Below are 19,624 nucleotides of genomic sequence, written 5' to 3'. Positions count from 1 at the left end.
AAAGGGAACCTATGATGTCCCTAAATGCTGTTAATCTGAAGGTCAATAACGCTAGAACCGGCCACCTTTCTGAAAGTAAGCCGGCTGTATTCATGCTGGCGTGACGTCCGTCATTACTAACTGTACTGTGAGTGCGTTCCAGCACACTTACACTCACAGCAAGCTCTACAGTGCAGAGCCAGCTGTCAGTCATGTTGCTGGGGTGTACTAACAGCACAGTGCTGTAGGAAAGCCAGTGGTTCCTGAGGGAAAATAAAGTTCATTTTCTCCTGGAAGCTGCAGTTTGAGTGTGGCAGCTGGACACCTTCATAAAGCTATTAACTTCTGATTAACCCTACATCTGCAGGCTAGTGGAATAATCAATCGGGACCGGTTCCCTTTTAAGAATATGTGCAGAGTTGCTCTCTTTTCATTCTAGATGCACTAAAATGTAATTGGTGGACATTTTATTGTACTTTCTGTTGGATGATAAATCTTTTGATGCAGTTAGTGTTTGCCAATCTAATTGAAGTGAGACCTCATCAACCTCATGACATCCTCTTGTAGGGGAGGTATCCTGGATAAAAATCACACCTTAGTCTTCTAGTTGCTGCCTCTGTCCTCCCGAAACATTTGTGTGTGTAAACCTGTTGTGCGCAGTCACTGAGAGCGGAGACTGATGGAGTCAATTCTTTCAGCGTTTTTGTTGCATTTATGACCCATTTGAATGAATAAAAATTAGGGTTGATCGAATAGCTTTGGATAAGTCCTTATTAGAGATGGGCGAGTAGCATTGTTGATCGGGTCTCCTCGAGCATGCTCGGGTGATCTCCGAGTATTTTGGCGTGCTCGGAGATTTCGTTTTCGTGGTCTTATCTGCATGATTTGCGACTGCTTGACAGACTGAATACATGTGGGGATTCCCTAATAAACAGGCATTCCACACATGTATTCAGGCTGTCTAGCAGTCGCAAATCATGCAGATAAGACGAGGAAAACTAAATCTCCGAGCACGCCAAAATACTCGGAGACCACCTGAGCAACGAGCATACTCGCACATCAATAGTCCTTATCCGAAGAGCTTATAACGCTTCCCAAATAGCTGCATCGGTAACCCGGATACTTGGAGAGCTCCCGATAATCAGCTGTTGGGCACCGCAGCTGCATGTGTCACGGCTGTGTGACAGTCACAACATGTATGGAGAGCTCAACACACAGGTTATCCAGGATACCAGTGCATCTATTCGGGAAGCGCTATAGCTGTTCAGATAAGCTCTTATCCAAAGCTATTCATTCATGCCAAATAAAATGAATAAGGGAAAAAATCACGTTAAAAAAAACTCCTCAAAAGTGTGTGTGTTTTACACATTCTCTTTCCTGCCAACACTCTGGTATAGACCATTCTGCCCCAAATACTCAGCGTCTGCACATACCCTTACATTTGAGACACATGTTTCGAGCAGTGTTTCTTCAGGATGCAATGTGTCCTGAACATGCCTAAAGACGGGGACAGAGGGGTGAGGGTTGCATCTTCAAACGGGATGTTGGTCATTTTGATCAAGTTCTCAGGAAGCCTCTTTATTACATATGCTAATTAGTGCACTTGTCGCACACCGTTCAGCATGCTGGTTTAGCATACCCCCATCTTTCTCACTGGTGATTGCCAGCGCTTTCTCTGCAGGCAAGGCAGAGCTGTCAATCACCAGCGAGTGAGGGAGAGCCATATGCTGCACTGAGCACCCTAATTGGTCGATTTGGTTTCCCTTCAGTTTCTGAAAACCAGAGGCAGTGACTAAAACGTGCAATTATTTTAATTTTTTGTTTTTAATAAGGTGGTATAACATCTATAAGCTTATGTGATGAGTTTATACTGTCAGTTTGTTAGACTTCCTTTTAAGTTGCGGTTTTGCTCTTTTATTATTAAATGTTGAATATTTTCATATAGGACTCTGCAGAATTGCCATATCCACCTGCAAGGAAATCAGAAGTGTCCGTTCATAGGGACGAGCCCCGACTGTAAGTAATCTCTTCACTGTTGACATTTCTCAGAAGAAACCAATTGAGAGTTACATTATATTCTGGAAATAATTCTCTAGAATGTGACTTGTGGCTCACGTTTTAGAAATATAGTTTTCACACAGCAGCTCAGATCAGGTTAAGACCGAAAAGTGATATTTTAAAAGAAATTCCATTTCTAATGTATACTAATCTCAGTGGCCCTGAGATATGGCTGATGCAGCAGCATAGACAGGCTAGATCTGTGGTAAGCATGTTTTTTAGGCTGCCATAGCCAGTCTTGTGACTTTTTTATTTTGCAAAATTATGCTGCATAATGGTGCCATTAAACAAGAAATATTTGTGCACTCAGTGTATAACCATATGCTTAGGATTAATATTCACCGCACACTCAAGTGGAATGACTTGCATAAAGAGTAAATTTTATTGTGATACAAACAATAAGCCAGGGAGCAGATTTACATATGCAATTATAGGTATGATCGCATATGTAAATCTGCTCCCTGGCCTATTGTTTGTATCACAATAAAATTTACTCTTTATGCAAGTCATTCCACTTGAGTGTGCGGTGAATATTAATCCTATTGATTTGGGGCCTTGGGTCCGTTACACCGACACCTCAGAATTTCACACAGTGTGCATGCTAATCTAATTATTTATAACCATATGCTGACAATTATGAAATATAATGCCCCACAATATCTTAGGTCAGGCTACTCCTGTGTGAGATGTAGCGCTGGACACCCCTCATTTCCTAGTCTGACCTGCTTCATGATTAGAAAGTGCTGGGAGTAGAGCACAGATGATTTAGTGCCTTTCAGATGAGGTCCTTACAGTCAGTGTGGAGTGAGAGCAGCACAGCTGAGTTTAGCCCTTACATTACAAGCCCTTCTATCAGCTCTCCTCCTCTCCTCCCTCTGCTATACTGTTCCCTCCCCCAGATGAGAGATGAAGAGCTCAAAGGTGTCAGTAATCAGAGTTCTCTGCCAGTTGTGCTTGTGATTGCTCTGCAGTGAGAGCAGAGAGGCCATCATTATAGCTCACATGGAGCTAGCCTGTTGTGATCCATTGAGGGGGGTGTTCTATTTCTCCTGTGGGAAAAAAATTAAAAGAAAAAAATTCTGCTTTCAATCATTACTAGTTTTGTGTCCACTTCATCATGAAAAATTAGTTGAAACTTCAAAGTACATAAAGCAAATGGTAAAGCCTTGTTTTAATTGGTGGTCAACGTGTTACCTTTTGGATTGTATTTAAAGGGATTGTCCGGTCTAAATCGATAAGTCTGCAGTCACTGTGTATGACTGCAAACCTATGAATCCCTTATGAGTTGTGAGGCCGCGCTCACTGAACAAGGCTCTGGCCGAGAGTTTGTGTAATGAAGGTGACCGGATGCAACGCACAGAGACCAGGAGACGAGAACAGTCAGTGAATGGTGTAATTTGCAGTAGTTATAAGACAATTGGTGATATTAATGCAAATTAACAATGAACCATATAATGATGCAATTCTAATAACAATGCAAGCTCTTTGGTATATAGCACTAATATTCTCTTTACAAGGTCACGCCCATTCACAGGAGTTGCCACGAAAGTTCTTCCTGCAATTCTGGCCCTAGCGGGGTTCACTAAGTTTTCCCACTAGATTGCAAGTCTTTCTGATGAAGTCTAGTAAAGCTCGTTGAGCCTCCCACTGTCCAACCACACGTCCCTCCTCCATCCCCAACTGTGTCCTAGCCCAGGCTAGCCCCAATACCATATGTTATAACTGGAAGTGAACGGCCCTGCTCACTCGCGCTGTCCCTCTGCAACCACAGGCGTGCTCCTCTGGTCACATTCACCTCGCGGATTTTCAGGAACATTGCAGAGTATTCGGTCAGTGATTGGTCAGTGGAAAGTTGATGCCTCTTCCTTGACAATGTAAAAAAAATTTAAAAAAAAAATTGTAAAAATATATATGAAAAGAAAAAAATAAAGAACAAAAAAATAGAAAATTTTAATCCAATAAAAACATTTATGTAAAAATAAACAAAAGTACACACATTTGGTATCTGTGTCCAGAACAACCCGCTCTATAAAACTGTCCCACTGTTACCCCTTCAGTGAACATCTTTAAAAAATTAAATAAGACGAGGCAAAAAAGGATGCTTTATCATACTGCCGAAAAAAAGTGGAAGAAAACGTGATCAAAAAGACCAATGTAAATAAAAATAGTATCTCTGAAAATGTCATTTGGCCCCGAATAACAAGCCGCTATACAGGTCCATCAGTGGAAAAATAAGTTATACATCTCAGAATAAAGTGATTCTAAAATTAATTCTTTTTACTATAAAATATATTTTTTATTGCATAAAAGCTCCAAAACATAAAAAAAAATAAATGTAGTATGGCTGTATTCATACTAACCCGAAGAATAAAGCTGCCTTATCAATTTTACCACACGCAGAACGGCATAAAAAAATCCTGAATTGATGATTTTTGTTCATTCTGCCTCCCAAAAATCGGAATAGAAAGCAATCAAAAAATATCATGTGCCCGAAAATGGTATCAATGAAAATGTAAACTTTTCCCCTCAAAAAACAAGCCCTCACATGACTCTGTAGGTGGAAATATGGAAAAATTATAGCTATCTAAATATAGGGATGCAATAAAAAGCATCTTTTAGTGTGTGACAGCAGCCAAACAGGGAAAAACATTGTAAGGCTATGTGCACAAGCTGCGGTTTCACCTGCGGGTTTTTTCCCGCGGAACCGCAGGTAAAACCGCAGGTAAAGTGACCTGCGGTTTTGCTGCGGTTTGGCCTGAGGTTTTGCCCTGCGGTTTCACACCTCTACTATGTTAAAGGTGTGAAACCGCAGCAGAATCCGCAGAAATAATTGACATGCTGCGGAAAAAACCCGCAGCAAAACCGCGCGGAAAAAACCGCAGCGTGAGCACTGCGGTTTTGAAAACCCATAGGCTAACATGGTAAAGTACCATGTCTGCGGAACTGCTGCGGTTCCGCAGGGCCAAAACCGCAGCGGAACCGCAGCAAAAACCGCAGCGTGTGCACATAGCCTAAGTGCGCATGTCGCGTATTTGCTTGAAGAAATTTCTGCAAGGTTTCTGCATCTCTTGACAGAAAAACGCAGCGGAAAATAAGCGTTTTTTTTGCATGCGTTTTTTTCCTGTCCATTCAGTGGGTCAAAAACACACACAGAATTGACATGCTGCAGAAAATAAAATGCTGCAAAAACGGACGTAAATTTACTTATCATGTGCACACTTCAGGATTGTCATTGAATTACCTTGGATAGAATTCCATCAAGTTTTTGGACCATTTATGTGCATAAAACAACGCAGCAAATACGCAACGTGTGCTGTGGTATTTCTTTAATCGCACCGACCCAAAGAATAAAGTCATCTAATCACTTATACCACATGAAGAACGGCATAAAAAATAAATACAATAAATTCTTCACCTGCTGTTGATTTGTTCATTTCATCTCCTAAAGATCGCAGTAAGGCTTGGCGCACATTTATCCTGTGGTCTGTGCTGAGCATTTACACCTATAATGAGGCAAATTTAGCCACCGTGGATGCCGTCTGGCCTATGATCCGACGGTGACCGTATTTTTAGGCATGCATTACAGCACGGTCTGCTAAATTTTGTCCTCTAAAAATGACACCTCTGAACAGAGGCCAGATGGCATTCACAGTAAAGGCCCCGTCACACATAGCGATCTCGCTAGCGAGATCGCTGCTGAGTCACAATTTTTGTGACACAACAGCGATCTCACCAGCGAGATCGTTGTGTGTGTCACTGACCAGCGACCGGCCCCCCTGCCGATATCGCTGATCGCTGCAGGAAAGGCCTGGACTTTTTTTTTGGTCGAAGGTCTCCCGCTGGCCACCACGCATCGCTGCGTGTGACAGGCGGGAGACCAGCGATCTGTTGGTAACTAATGTACACATCGGGTATCAAAGCTCCCCCCTTTCCAAAAGAAATTAAACAAATCCAATTGCCGCCTTCCCTTCTGAGCCTGTGTACCAAAACGACATTTAGCGTCCACATGTTTGGCATTTCTGTAGCGATGGCAACCCACCTAATTGACAGGTGCATGTCTTCAGGAGCACCGGCTGGTGACTGCAACATACTGGGCACTGCAATGTCAGTTTGCATTTCTCACTCAGCAACATCCACTGCTGCTTGTTTCTGGAAAACACCCATGAAGTCTAAATAGTCACTACATCTGTAGAATAACTCCCAGAGGGGAATACTTTCCTAAATGACTTCACGTGAGGGGTGATTCAGCTATTCTAGCACTTAGGGGCTCTGTATATGGAGTCCACAAAGCTATTGTAGCAGACTCTGGAGACAAATAGTGCTCCGTCCCTCCCGAGTCTCTCCATATGGCTAAGCAGTACTGTACAGCCACATATGGGGTATTTCCTCATTCAGCAGAAATTGTGGGACAAATTTTTGTGCCATTTTTACCCATTTCCCAGTATGAAAATGTAAAATCTGAGGCTAAAACATTTCTTGGGGGTAAAAATGTAACTAGTTTTTCTTTACTACCCAATTTTACAAAAGTCTGTGACACAACCCTTAGATTAATTCATTGACAGGTGTAGTTTGTAAAACTGGGTCACTTTTTTGGGTTACTTCTGTTAAGGCACCTCAGGGGGCTCTACCAATGTGACATGGCACCCTCAAACCAGTCCAGCAAAATCTGATCTTCAGTATGGCGCTTCTTCCAGTTTCAGCTTTGCACTGTACATTAAAAGTAGTTTTCAACCACATATGGGGTATTGGTGTACTCAGGAGAAACTGCACAACAAATTTTGGGGTCTATTTTTTGCTGTAAGCCTTAGTGAAAATGCAAAATTTGAGGCTAACAAAACAATCATTTTTGTGGGAAATTTTTTTTTTTTATTTTCACTGCTCAACATTATAAACTTCTGTGAAGCACCTGTAGGGTTCAAGGTGCTCAATACACATCTAGAGAAGTCTCCTGAGGGGTCTAGTTTCCAAAATGGTGTCACTTGTGAGCAGTTTCCACTGTTTGGGCACATCAGGGGCTCTCCAAACGCAATATGGCATCCGCTAATTATTCCATTTTTGTTCCCAAAAAATGACGCCTTTTTCCTTCCGAGCTCTGCCGTGTGCCTAAACAGTGGTTTTCCCACTCATATGAGGTTTCTGAATGCTCAGGAAACATTGCTCAAAAAATTTTGGGGTCCATTTTAAAAAAAATTGAGTCTAATGTAAAATTTTTGTGAAATTTTTTTTTCCTTCCACACTCCAATAATTCCTGTGAAGCACCTGAAGGATTAATAAGGGGCGTGGCCTAACCTGTGATGTGAGCGGTCACATGCTTAGCGCTCTCCCTCCTGTAAATCCGCTTGTGGGATGAGATCGCCGCGTTACAGGGCCAAGTGAGTACTGTAGCCAGTGTGGGGAGTACCTTGGAACCTGAGGGTGTATCCGAAGCAGAGCGGGATGCCATTATGACCCGCACAAGGCAGTGGGTTGCCGGCAATGCTGAGGGAGGGAAAATCCAAGATGGCGCCGATGCACTGAAGGATACGGCAAAGGAGAACGCGGCATGTGCCAGGAGGATGGCGGCGGCTGCCAGACTTGAAAGGTTTGCTAGAGTGGAGGTGGAGGAGCAGTCAGTGGATGAGAAGGGGGAGTTGGAGGCACCGGTTGAAGAGGATGATGAAGATCAGGAGCTGTGCAGGAAAGAACCCATGGTGGGGGAAAGAACTGTGTATGGAAGCCCACCTATGAGTAGAGGAGATGATGGTTCAGGAGATATAGCTGCCTCTATCACCGAGCCCATTAAAAAGGATGTCTTTGCTGTAGTGAATTTTTCTAAAGCCCCCGTCACACATAGCGATCTCGCTAGCGAGATCGCTGCTGAGTCACAAGTTTTGTGACACAACAGCGATCTCACCAGCGAGATTGCTGTGTGTGACACTGACCAGCGACCGGCCCCCCTGCCTGTTATCGTTGATGTTCCTGGAATGGCCAGGACATTTTTTTTGATCCCTCGTCTCCCGCTGGCCAGCACGCATCGCTGCGTGTGACAGGCGGGAGACCAGCGATCAGCGCGCTGGTAACTAAGGTAAACGTCGGGTTTCTAAGCAGCGCTTAGAATAGAAACCCAATGTGTACCTTAGTTACCAGCGCGCTGTTGCAGGGAGCTGGTAACCAAGGTACACATCAGGTTTCTAAGTGCCGCGCGCTGCTTAGAAACCCGATGTGTACCTTGGTTACCAGCTCCCTGCACGAGCGCGCTAGTAACTAAGGTACACAGTGGGTAACTAAGCGACGTGCGTCGCTTGTTACCCTCCTGTCGCTGGTCCTGATCGCTGATGAAGCTGCCTGTTTGGCAGCTCACCAGCGATCATGTAGCGACACACCAGCGATCCTGACAAGGTAATATCGTTGTGGGGATCGCTAGTGCATCGCTGTGTGTGATGGAGCCCTTAGGCGACCCTTACCACTCTGACTCAGTAGGTTCATGGCATTCAAGCTGAGATGTTGAATATGAGGACTGCTATGCAAAAAGCAGATGCCAATACTGGAGAGGTGGAGGAAAGAGTGGGTACTGCAGAGGATCAAATAGTTAAATTGCAAAAGGCTCATAAACAATTGGCTGAGGTTATTGCCAAAAATGATGATCTGGAAAACCGCTCGCGGCGGAATAATTTCCGGATAGTGGGAGTCCCAGAAAAAGCTGAAGGTCTAAATCCAACTGAATTCATAGAGAAATGGTTATTACAAAAAATTGTCGCTGATGCACTTTTCTAAGTGTTTGTGGTTGAAAGAGCCCAAAGAGTACCAATAAGACCCCTGCCCCTTGGCACAGCTCCCCGCACTGTTCTGGTAAAGATCTTTAATTATTGGGATAGAGACAGTATTCTGAGGAAAGCTAGGAATGCTGAAGACAAGATGATTGACGGTCAGAAGAATGTTTCCATCTATTCTGATTATTCTGCCAGCGGTACAGAAATTAAGAATGAGGTTTGGCGAAGAGAAAGAAAAAGAGACTGACAGGTTTCCTGCAAAGCTGAGAGTGGTGGCATTTGAGAAAATTCATTTTTTTTCAGTCCCCTGGAGGAAGTTATTGAATGGATTGAACACAACGACAAGCGGCTGAGAGACTTGGGAGCTGGCTGAGTGGTGTCAGTTTGAAATGAGTCTTCTGTTTTCATGTTTCCGATCACTTCAAGAGGAAGAATCTTCTTGGACTGGCATCCTAGATGGTCTCCTTTTGAGCTGTGACACTGTGGCGTGCTACTGTAGCTTACAATGAAAGTTGTTGTTTTTTGAATTGTTTATAAAGGCAGGAGGGGGAGGAGGGGGATTTGACTGTTATTTTATAGTCTATTTAAGGGAGTGGTTTGCTCGGTTGGGCGCTTTTACCCACTTTTGGATAGAGAGATGCTAATCTTTGGAGGGTGAAAGGGGTTGGGAGTTGGTAGTATAAGCTTGTATAGGGGATTGTTTAGCGGGGAGGGCAGATTGCGAGAATTGGAGCTCTTTCGGGTACTAATGCTGGAGATAATTGTTTTCAATGTGATATGGCTAGACAAGTAAGGGTGATCGGCTGGAAAATTTGGGGCCTTGCTGACAGGAGTAAGAGAGCGGCTGAACTGAGACATGCTCTTTCTTTTAAACCGTCTACTTTGTGTCTGATGGAAATATACCTGGTCAGAGACAAGATTGGGTTTTGGCCAGAAGGTGGATTCGTCATTCATATCACTCTATGTGCTCTAACTTATGCAAGGGGGGTCTCGGTCTTAGTTCACATTTCGGTGCCATATGAGGAGGTGGAAGTGTAACTGGATAAAGATGGACAGTATGTGTATATAGTGTGTCGTGTGTATAGGTACATGTTGTGTCTGGCTGCAGTGTATTTTCCGCCACCATACATGTATAAGAAATTGTAAGAGATTCTGGAACTCACGAGGCATAGAGTGGGGATACCGTTGTTGATAGTTGGAGATTAGAATAATATTTTGAACTGGGAGCTGGATAGGCATTGGGGTGGCATAAGGGGCACGGGAGGGGACGTTGAAACATCCTTTGCAAAACGTATAAAATAATTTTGTTTGGATTTGTGGAGAGTTAGGAATGTAAATGTGAAATGTTACTCGTGCTTTTCGGCTTCTCATAATGCTATGTCAAGAATAGATATGGCGTTTGGAGGTAGACTTATAGATGCGTGGGTTAGGAAGGTGGACTATTTACCTAGAGTGGCCTCCAAATCATAAACCGGTGTAGGTGGTAATACAGATTGGGTCGGGAAGTGCGGGACAAAGAGGGGAGTGGAAAGTTCATCCAGCCTGTTTAAAATCTATTGATTTGGAGAAAATTAGGAGTGAGGTGTAATTGTTTTTCCAGGATAATGAAAGGAGTGCACCTGAGGGAACTGTATGGGACTCCATGAAGGCCTATTCATTAGGGAAATTTCCAGATGAAAGAACGAATCTAGGAGGGAGGAGCGACAGGCTTTGGAGGACTTGAGGAGTGCTGAGAGGGAGGCGGAGAGTTGGCCCACCCCAGAAATGCAGGGGCGCCTAAAGGGAGCACAAGAGGCACTGGACAAAATCCATTTAAAAATGCAAAAAAGGGCATGAGTTTCAGAGGGAGTCATTTTATGAAGACGGTGAAAAAGTGGGTCATCTCTTGTTGTTGATTGCGGCTGCTCAGAGGGAGTCGTCTTATGTGTATAGTCTGTATGATGAGGAAGATAGGTTGGTGGTGGAGATGAGGGACATTTTGGATGTATTTGGGAGGTTCTATGGAGAGCTGTACAGTTCTAAGCTTTCGGCTTCTAGGGAAGAAATTTTAAGTTTTCAGGAGGGGTCGGGCCTATTGCAGCTCAGTGCGGAGGATAGGGATAGTTGAGAAAAACCCTTAACAGTTGAAGAGCTGAAATATTGACTTTTATAAATAGGTCCCCATACCTGTATTGCATCCCAGAGGTATGTTGTGTCCCCCTGTATCAGGCGCCTCCCAGCCATCCATCATGCCCCTGTGCGCTTCTGCCTCCTGCTGTGTTTTATAACGGCGCCTGCGGTGTGGCAATAGTTCTCAGGCAGCGCGCATTGTGCATGCCCGAGAACTGTTGTCACAGCGCAGGCGCCGGCATACAACACAGGAGGAGGTGGCGGCGCACGGGCATGATGGACAGATGGGAGGCGGCGCCCAGACGCAAGACAGGGGCATGATGGATGGCTGGGAGGAGGCACACAGACGCAAGACAGGGTCATGATGGACGGATGGGAGGCGCCTGATTCAGGGGGACACAACATACCTCTCGGATGCAATACAGGTATGGGGACCTATTTATAAAAGTCAATATTTCGGCGTTACTAGGGGTCAGAAACATAAGAGCCACCCACCTTCACAGAGTGCAGCCTTAGTGCTGCTGAAGGTGGCTCTTTTACTGAAAAACACCCTGGGGGGGAGGGGGGGGGTAACAGGTTCCCTTTAAATACATCACAATCTAGGTAGCAAAACATCCTTAAGCTGTTTATAAACTCCAACAGGTAGGCCATCTTCCCCAGGAGCCTTATCATTTGCCATGGAAGCCAACACCTCTTTCAGCTCTTCAACTGTTAAGGGTTTTTCCAAACTATCCCTATCCTCCGCACTGAGCTGCAATAGGCCTGACCCCTCCTGAAAACTTAAAATTTCTTCCCTAGAAGCCGAAAGCTTAGAACTGCACAGCATACCTCTGGGAGGCAATACAGGTATTGGGACCTATTTATAAAAGTCAATATTTCTGCGTTACTAGGGGTCAGAAACAAAAGAGCCACCTTCACAGGGTGCAGCCTTAGTGCTGCTGAAGGTGGCTCCTTTACTTAAAAACGCCCTTGGGGGGTAACAGGTTCCCTTTAAGGGTGCCCTAGGGGAGGTACGTCTGAGGAAGGCAACGATTGTGGTTTTGCCAAAGGAAGAGAGAGATGCTCAGAGACCGGATTCGTATAGGCCAATCTCACTTCTGTCGGTAGTTGTCAAATTATTGGCAAAAGTCCTGGCAGGCAGGCTGGCGAGGGTGGTAACTGGTGTGTGTCACCCGGATTCAGTCTGGACTTACGCCTAATAAATCAACAGCCATCAATCTGAGGAGGATGTTCTTAAATATTCAACTGCCGGCGGATAATGCGGGTTACAGGACGGTGGCTTCTTGGATGCCCATAAGGCATTTTATTGTGTAGAGTGGGAGTATTTGTGGATGGTGCTGGGCAAATGGGATTTGAGATGGTTTTCATTTCTTGGGTAAGGCTGCACTATTCCTTCCAGGTGGCTAGAAAAAGGGTGAACGGAGAGAGATCTGATAAATTTGATGTTACCGAAGGGACTAGGCAGGGATGTCCCCTCTCTCCATTATTGTTCACCCTCGCGATCGAGCCACTTGCTGCTCATATTTGGAGAGCAGCTGGAGTTAAAGGCTTTAAGTATGGCCCGGTGGAGGAAAAAATTGCACTCTATGCAGATGGTGATCTTCTTTTTTGGAGGATCCCCTCGAGTCACTGAGCCAGACTGTAGCTATTGTCAAGCGGTTTTGGGTTATGTCGGGATTGAAGATAAATTGGTACAAATACAATCTTATGATTGTAGACAGGGATAGAGTGGGTGAGCTGGGAGAGTACTAAACTCAGAGTTGTTGACCAGTTTAAATATCTGGGAATACAGATTGCTTTATCGATCAAGGAATATACTAGGTAGAATGTGCTTCTGCTCCTGGCTAAATTTAAAGATAAGGCCCAGACCTGGTGCAAGCTGCGCGTCTCGGTGGTGGGTAGGACGAACCTGTCTAAAATGATACTTATGCCGAAGGTCCTATATGTACTTCATAATTCACCGATGTGGCTCTCGTGGGGTTTATTTCAGTGACTTAATTCCATATTCCGAGTCTTGGTCTGGGGTGGTTGTCAACCCAGGGTAAAATTAGAGATATTGCAAAGACCCAAGGACGGGGGGGGACTGGCTCTGCCAAATCCGTGGATATACTTCCTGGCGTCCCAAGGCCAGCATACTAGAGTTTGGGTATCAGGGGTTGGTGGGAGTTCTGTGCAGGCTATGCTTGGGTATGTGGTTCGTAGGACCCCTTTGGTGCAAGGGCTGGAGGATGGTAGTTATGGACGGTTGGGCAAGAGGTTCCCCACTCTGGATCTGGTACAGAAAACGTGGTCCAGGATCAAAAAGATTGGAGAGGTTTCCGAAATGACGATCTATACTCCCGTCTGGATTAATTAAATTTTGTGCAAATTCCATAAATTGTGGGAACAGAAAGCATGGTCACGTAGGGGGATATGCTATATATCGCTGCTATAGGTGAATCAGGAGTTATGGTCATTTGAGTCCTTACAAGAAGAATTTCAGGTACCAGATATGGATCGGTTTCTCTATACAAGGATTCAACATGCCTATAGGCTGCAGAGGCGGGTTTGTGGTCTAGGGGTCCAGAAATACATTTTGTTAGACTATATTTGTATGGAAAGGTCCACGAGAAGGGTTATATCCACGATCTATGAAGACTTGTTACACACCTTTTTGTTGTGGCACCCTGTTCTAGCACTGGATTAATGGGAGGAAGAATTGTGAGTATTGGATGATGAAGTTTGGGAGTTTATTTTAGAATATATTCCGAAATTATGTCCTAGATGTATGAATCAGGGCACGGGTATTTTGCATATGCTATGGGAATGTCTGTGGTTACATACTTTTTGGATTGTGGTTATTAGTCTGATTGAAGGGAGGTATGAATGTGTTGTGCCTAGGACTCCATTAGTGTGTGTGTTGGGGTACGTGGAAGAAATAGGAATTAATATCTCAAAGATGTTGGCCGTGGCGAGGCTACTGTTCATGGCCAAGAAATTAGTTCCTAGATATTGGGTGAGGGCTGAGCCACCCTCTCTAGAAAGGAATATATTCAGCAAGTGGATTATATGGTGTCTATAGAAGAAAGTACCGGTATATGTCGGAAAAGTAATGCTGTAAATAAGTTTGAACAAGTTTGGGCATCATGGCTAAAGATAACGTAGGGAGGCATATGAACATTTAAGATATATTGGAGGTTGCATAAAGGCTCCTGAGTGAGTGACCTGATCCAGCTACATATTACAGAGTGATGTGTATATTGTAAAATCTGGTTGTTTGGTGCCCAAAGGGAGGTGGAAAATGTGATTGCTGTCTTCTGGGGGGGGGGAATAAAAATCTGTTAAATGCCTAACTATATGTTATTGGGTATAAGTTGTACCAGCTTTACTTGTTGAATAAAAATTATCTGATTTAAAAAAAAAAGGGGTTAATAGACTTCTTAAATATTGTTTTGAGCATCTTGAGGGGTGAAATTTTTAGAATGTCACTTTTGGGTATTTTCTGTCTTGTAGACTCCTCAGTCACTTCAAATGTGATGTGCTCCCTTCAAAAAATGATTTTGTTGTAAAAATGATAAATCGCTGGTCAATTTTAACCCTCATAACTTCCTAACAAAAAAAATGATATTTGAAAAAAAATTGTTCTGATGTAAAATAGACGTGGCAAATTTTCTTTAACTATTTTGTGTGACATAACTCTCTGGTTTAAGGGCATAAAAATGAAAAGTTTGAAAATAGCTACATTTTGCAAATTTTCACCAAATTTCCTATATTTTCACAAACAAATGCAAGTCATATCGAACAAATTTTACCACTATCGTTGAAGTACAATATGTCACGAGAAAACATTCTTAGAATAGGCGGGATCTGTTTTAAGTGTTCCCAAGTTATTACTTCATAAAATGGCACTGGTCAGAATTGTAAAGTTTGGCCTGGTCAGGAAGGTGAAAACATGCTTTGGGGTGAAGGGGTTAAACTATATTTTCTATTTTTTTGTTAATAGAGGATGTGGGAGAGGTGAGCGCAGCCCCCACACTCTATCTCTGCTGCTGCATCTTAGAAGTGTGAGTGACAACAGCGGTACCCTATGGGGGCTTCTAGCACTGGGACAGTGCTGGTGTCTCTCACTGCTTCGATCACCGCCCTCTGATGACAATTCATTTGAGGTCGGTGCTAGAAGCTGTGAGGCAGCGCTGGTGCCACTCGCTACTTCTATTTCCACCAACTGACATCTTGTTTCCCAGTTAAAAGATGAGCCATCAGAGATAGAAGCCGAGTGCCGGCGCTGTGCTCACCTCTCCCTCAGCTTCTATCACCATGGATCCAAGACTTCTTCAGAGGGCGGCTAGGTAAGTAATGGCAGCAGTAAGTGCAGCCTCCTGTGATGTCCTGTTTGAGGCACCTCTGAAAGGAAACACCACATCACAGCTTCATTTAAAAAAACACAGGATATTTTGGGTACTGGAATCTCCTTTAAACTTAAAAGCTATAGATTAAAAAGTGGCTCAAAAACCTTATCTTTAGTCTCAAAAACATCTAAATCTATTAATCATCTGGAAAATTCTAGGAAATTGGTACACAGATGTTTTTCTACAGCGTCAGGCTTGCAGGGGATGTATATGGAGTGCCCTAAAACCAGTCCTAATCCGGAAGCGTATCTGGTGGGGTTATAGAGTGGCCCTTTCTCTGTGGGAAGCGGTCAGTACTGTATAATCCATAATTTGGAGATATAATATTTTTCTGACAGCCAAGCAAACCCAGACTTGTTAATGTTAAGTTCGGATAATTACCATTATACTTTATAAAAGTTCCTAACCATTGTATTGTCGAGGTAGCTATTTAGGGAGGGCTAAATTAACCCTTCACGGTTGAGCCAGTGATTTCCAAATTATTCCAGTGTTGCTAGCAACTCAAATGACCACACGGAGACGGGGGTCTCTGTACGGGAGGATCGAGGCAGATCACTAAGCCCCTTTATTTTTGTCACATCTTTTATAATCTTTTGCTTAATTATGCAAGGTTCTCAAGTACCAATAGCATCATTTCACTTTGTAAGCCAATAATATTGCAAGAAAACCGGAAACTACATATATGTCCGTACCTAGATAGCGTAGAAAGTAGTATAATGGCATATTCTTCAGAGTTTTACACCCCCGCCTCCCTTATCTTATACAGATGGGAACAGTCTGGTTTCATGACAGCCGATGCCAATTACAAAAATTTATCTTACAACAACAAAAATTAAGAAACGAAACCTTACAGAGAAATGGAGAAGTGAAACTTAAGCTCTGATTTTAGTATTAACCCTTCACAGTATAATGGACACAAGAATGAAAATTGCTTATTGGAGACAAAAAAAAGTTTTTATTCATTCTATTAATGATTTCAGCAGTTGATGAACATTGTAAACCTATAAATATGACCTAGAACAACAAATATTCAACATGTTTATTGGTTCAATAATAACATAAAATAATTTGAGAAGGATTACACAGAAAAACTACTTTAAAAAAGGCATGATTAGGGGTGTATCCTGATTACACGTGTCTATATATTATCTAGAGCTGGGGTGGGGAATCTTTTTTCTGGCAAGGGCCATTTGGATATTTATACCATCCTTCGGGGGCCGCACAAACTCCGCCCACAAATTACATCCTGACTCTGGCACTGGTGTCAGGATGTAATCTTTCATTTCATGCCCTTCAGTGTTCAGTAGTGAATATGGCGTGTGTGTGCTAACAGAGCAAGAAGAAATTAATGAGTTTGTGGCAATCAAAATACATCTCCCTGCCAAAGCACTGCAGTCCCTGAGAATCTGCCCGGGGGGGCCTGATAAAAGGTCATTGAGGGCCGCAAATGGCCCTGGGAACTGAGGTTCCCCATCCCTGATCTAGAGTGTTATGTATGTAGGATGTATAATAATAATAATGTGCTAATTCTTGTTTTGTCCAGGAACAAATATGTAACCATTTCCAAGTCTGCTGTGGTTCCTCAGCCAGCTCCATCTTCATATACAGACATGCAGCAAGTTGCCATGTATTGTAAGGACAAGCTTTTCTGTGGGGATTCTGAGGTGTCGCTAGAAGAATTTAGAGCAATTGTCTACAAAAAGAAACATGAGCAACGGAAGAAGATGCAACAGTGGGGTAATCTCCGAGTTCATTTTACATGTCTAATGCGTCTATATATGTTTGCATTTTATCCTCTGTGGCAGTCTCGCAATGTTGGGTCTTATGTACATCCTGAATAATTGCACACAAAATCAAGGAATATTGGAAACTGAATAGAATACCATCCTGGGTATTACACCAACTGCAAAGTGTTTCTGCATGTAGAAGTGCCACTTGTCAGGGAGAGTGGTGTATGGTCACTAGAGGATTCTTTATTTCTTGGCTTTTGTGTAGAACAATCCAGGCAATCATTGTTAAGGATATGAGTGCTGTATAAGAAGCTAAAAGGAAGAAGTTATAAAATTTGCTGGCGCTCATCAGCCACACTCTCTCACCATTGTGGATACCGACTTGTTTAATTTAAGCTAAACTGCAACCTGTCAGTCTTCTCAGATCACGCAGAAGCGGTTTTAGGCTTAAAATGCTGTGTCCACATGTGCCCTTTTAGTATTTGTGTATCTTATTTTCCGAGCGAAGATCCTGGACCCGACAGAGGCCACTGAATAGTGACACGGAGCCATGCTGTACACTGTTTCCATCTGGGGCTGGTAACAGCTGATCAGTGGGAGTGTTGTGTGTCGGACCCTCACCAATCTGATATTGATGACCCATGCTAAGGATGGGTCATCAATATTATAGTAGTGGACGGTTCACTTAATAAGGATTCCAGATCCCTTTTGACAATCATAAGGCTTGTGTGCCCACGTTGCGTTTTTTAAGCGTTTCCGCCGCGTTTTTCCCGGATGGTACCTAGGGTCTGGAGGAGAGGAGACTCGCGAGCGTGACGTCATCTGGGGTGATTCTCGCAATGCATCCCTGGGACTGGAACGTACCGGCCGCGTCGCTGGCGACATCGGGGCCGTCGGAAGGTGAGAATAACCTTTTTTTTTTTTTTTTTTTTTTTTTTTACATTCTATCTTTTACTTTTGATGCCACATAGGCAGCATCAATAGTAAAAAGTTGGTCACACTTGTCAAGCACTATGCTTGACAGGTGTGATCAACCTGTCGATCACTTTCCAACTTTCCAAGCGATGCTTCAAATCACTTGGAAAGCACAAGCATTCTGCAAGCTAAAAACGCATGCGAATTTCACATGCAATTTACCTGCGGCAGGGAGTTTCGGAAATGCTGCAGACATTTCCGCAGCATTTCTGCAACGTGGGCACATAACCTAACAGATCTGCATATATATTTACACATAGCTGCACATAAGTATGCTTTATGTTTCCTTCTCATGTTTAAGGTGGTAACTAGTCAGCTTCAATTAAATTTTCATGTATTCATTATCAGAAGAAGAAAAGAAATACATGAAGTCTAAAGAGGAAGCTGTCCTCCATGAACATATGCTAAAGCAAAAGATGGAACAACTAAACAATTTGCTAAATGGGCAAGAATCCCCGAGTCTGGCCTCTCCAGAACAGAGTAAACTGGTGAGTATGGTTGGCATTTCCGACCAGTCTAACCTTTCATCCTCACTTCATATCACTATCATATAATAGTCTTCGCATTTTGCATAGAAGTGTCTACTTTTGACCATCACGTTTTGCTATAACACTATTCTCACAGCATTTTTCATCAGCCAAAACTTGCTCTCTTGGCAGCAAGGACAATGTGTTGAAAACTGTTAGTTTTTCAGTGTATTTTGGTGCTGATTACTTGTTTTATTTAACAGTAAACAAAGTTTGTTTGTTTTCATCAAAAATGCAACTAAATGTCTTTGCACTTTATCGGAAAAGGATGCTTATTGCATTCAAGCAAAAACACTTCTCCGAGCTCTGGAAGCCCAGGGGCATTGAGCTGTTTAGTTTTTTTTTCTCTCATTGTCTGTCTTTTCACATGCTCATCACTTTCTAGAGGTGAAAAAACAAGGCAAAAACTCCGAAAGAATCAACATATTGCAGATTTAAAAACAGTTTTCGAAATCTGTCAGGGATAAAAAGGGCTTGAAATTTCTAAAATCTCAGCTTTTGCTGCTATTGTAAGAAGCAGCTCTAATTTGCTGAAAAAATATGCAACCTGTGAGCATGGCAAAAGGGTCCACCAACGATGGGTTGATCATGACTTTTCTGTCTCATCTAGGGTCTCCTAGTGATCATTAATAGCGTGGGTGAACTGGACAATGAGTGTACAACTGTCCCTGCAGCACCGCCATAGTGTTGGATCAGGGGGTGAAGTATACGATGGATGTGATGTAGTGTATTTGTAATAGCCCTTTAGAAAGTTGAAGCTGGGATCTGTGTAGTGAAAGCCGTGTGTTATCTACCTATGAGGCAACTGTCTTTCCCATTCCAATCAGATCCTCTGTAGTGGTTTATGCAAGATTTATAGTTAATAATTAGCCAATTTCCTTGAAGTTCAATAACTTATCAAATCCTTTTGGTCTCTGATTTGTCAGAAACAATTGGAATAACAACCACCAGATTACATAATATGAAGAATTGTCACCATGGCTGTATGCAGTTCTGGCTGTGATTTGCGTTTCTCTGTATTTCCCATACATTTCTAATTATTCTTCAGCAATGGCCTGATCATGAACTGATTAGTAATAGATTTCCTCAAAAGATATGTCACACTCTTT

The 19,624-nt window shown here is 43.1% G+C and overlaps 1 protein-coding gene across 3 annotated transcripts in view; it reads left to right on the top strand.

Annotated features, from left to right (window-relative positions):
* Nucleotides 1-19,624, top strand: part of BUB1 (BUB1 mitotic checkpoint serine/threonine kinase) — a 131,633-nt gene that overhangs the window by 50,546 nt on the left and 61,463 nt on the right. For all 3 annotated transcript variants that reach the window (XM_073557720.1, XM_073557719.1, XM_073557718.1), the window contains exons 4-6: nucleotides 1,925-1,995; nucleotides 16,827-17,020; nucleotides 18,337-18,476. In XM_073557720.1, the coding sequence (XP_073413821.1) occupies nucleotides 1,925-1,995; nucleotides 16,827-17,020; nucleotides 18,337-18,476 (405 nt within the window). The remainder of the gene's footprint in view (nucleotides 1-1,924; nucleotides 1,996-16,826; nucleotides 17,021-18,336; nucleotides 18,477-19,624) is intronic.

This window comes from Dendrobates tinctorius, unplaced genomic scaffold (genome assembly GCF_039654945.1).
Source record: "Dendrobates tinctorius isolate UK_male_01 unplaced genomic scaffold, ASM3965494v1 ptg000250l, whole genome shotgun sequence".
Lineage (NCBI taxonomy): Eukaryota > Metazoa > Chordata > Amphibia > Anura > Dendrobatidae > Dendrobates > Dendrobates tinctorius.
This window is presented reverse-complemented; position numbering and strand designations above follow the sequence as displayed.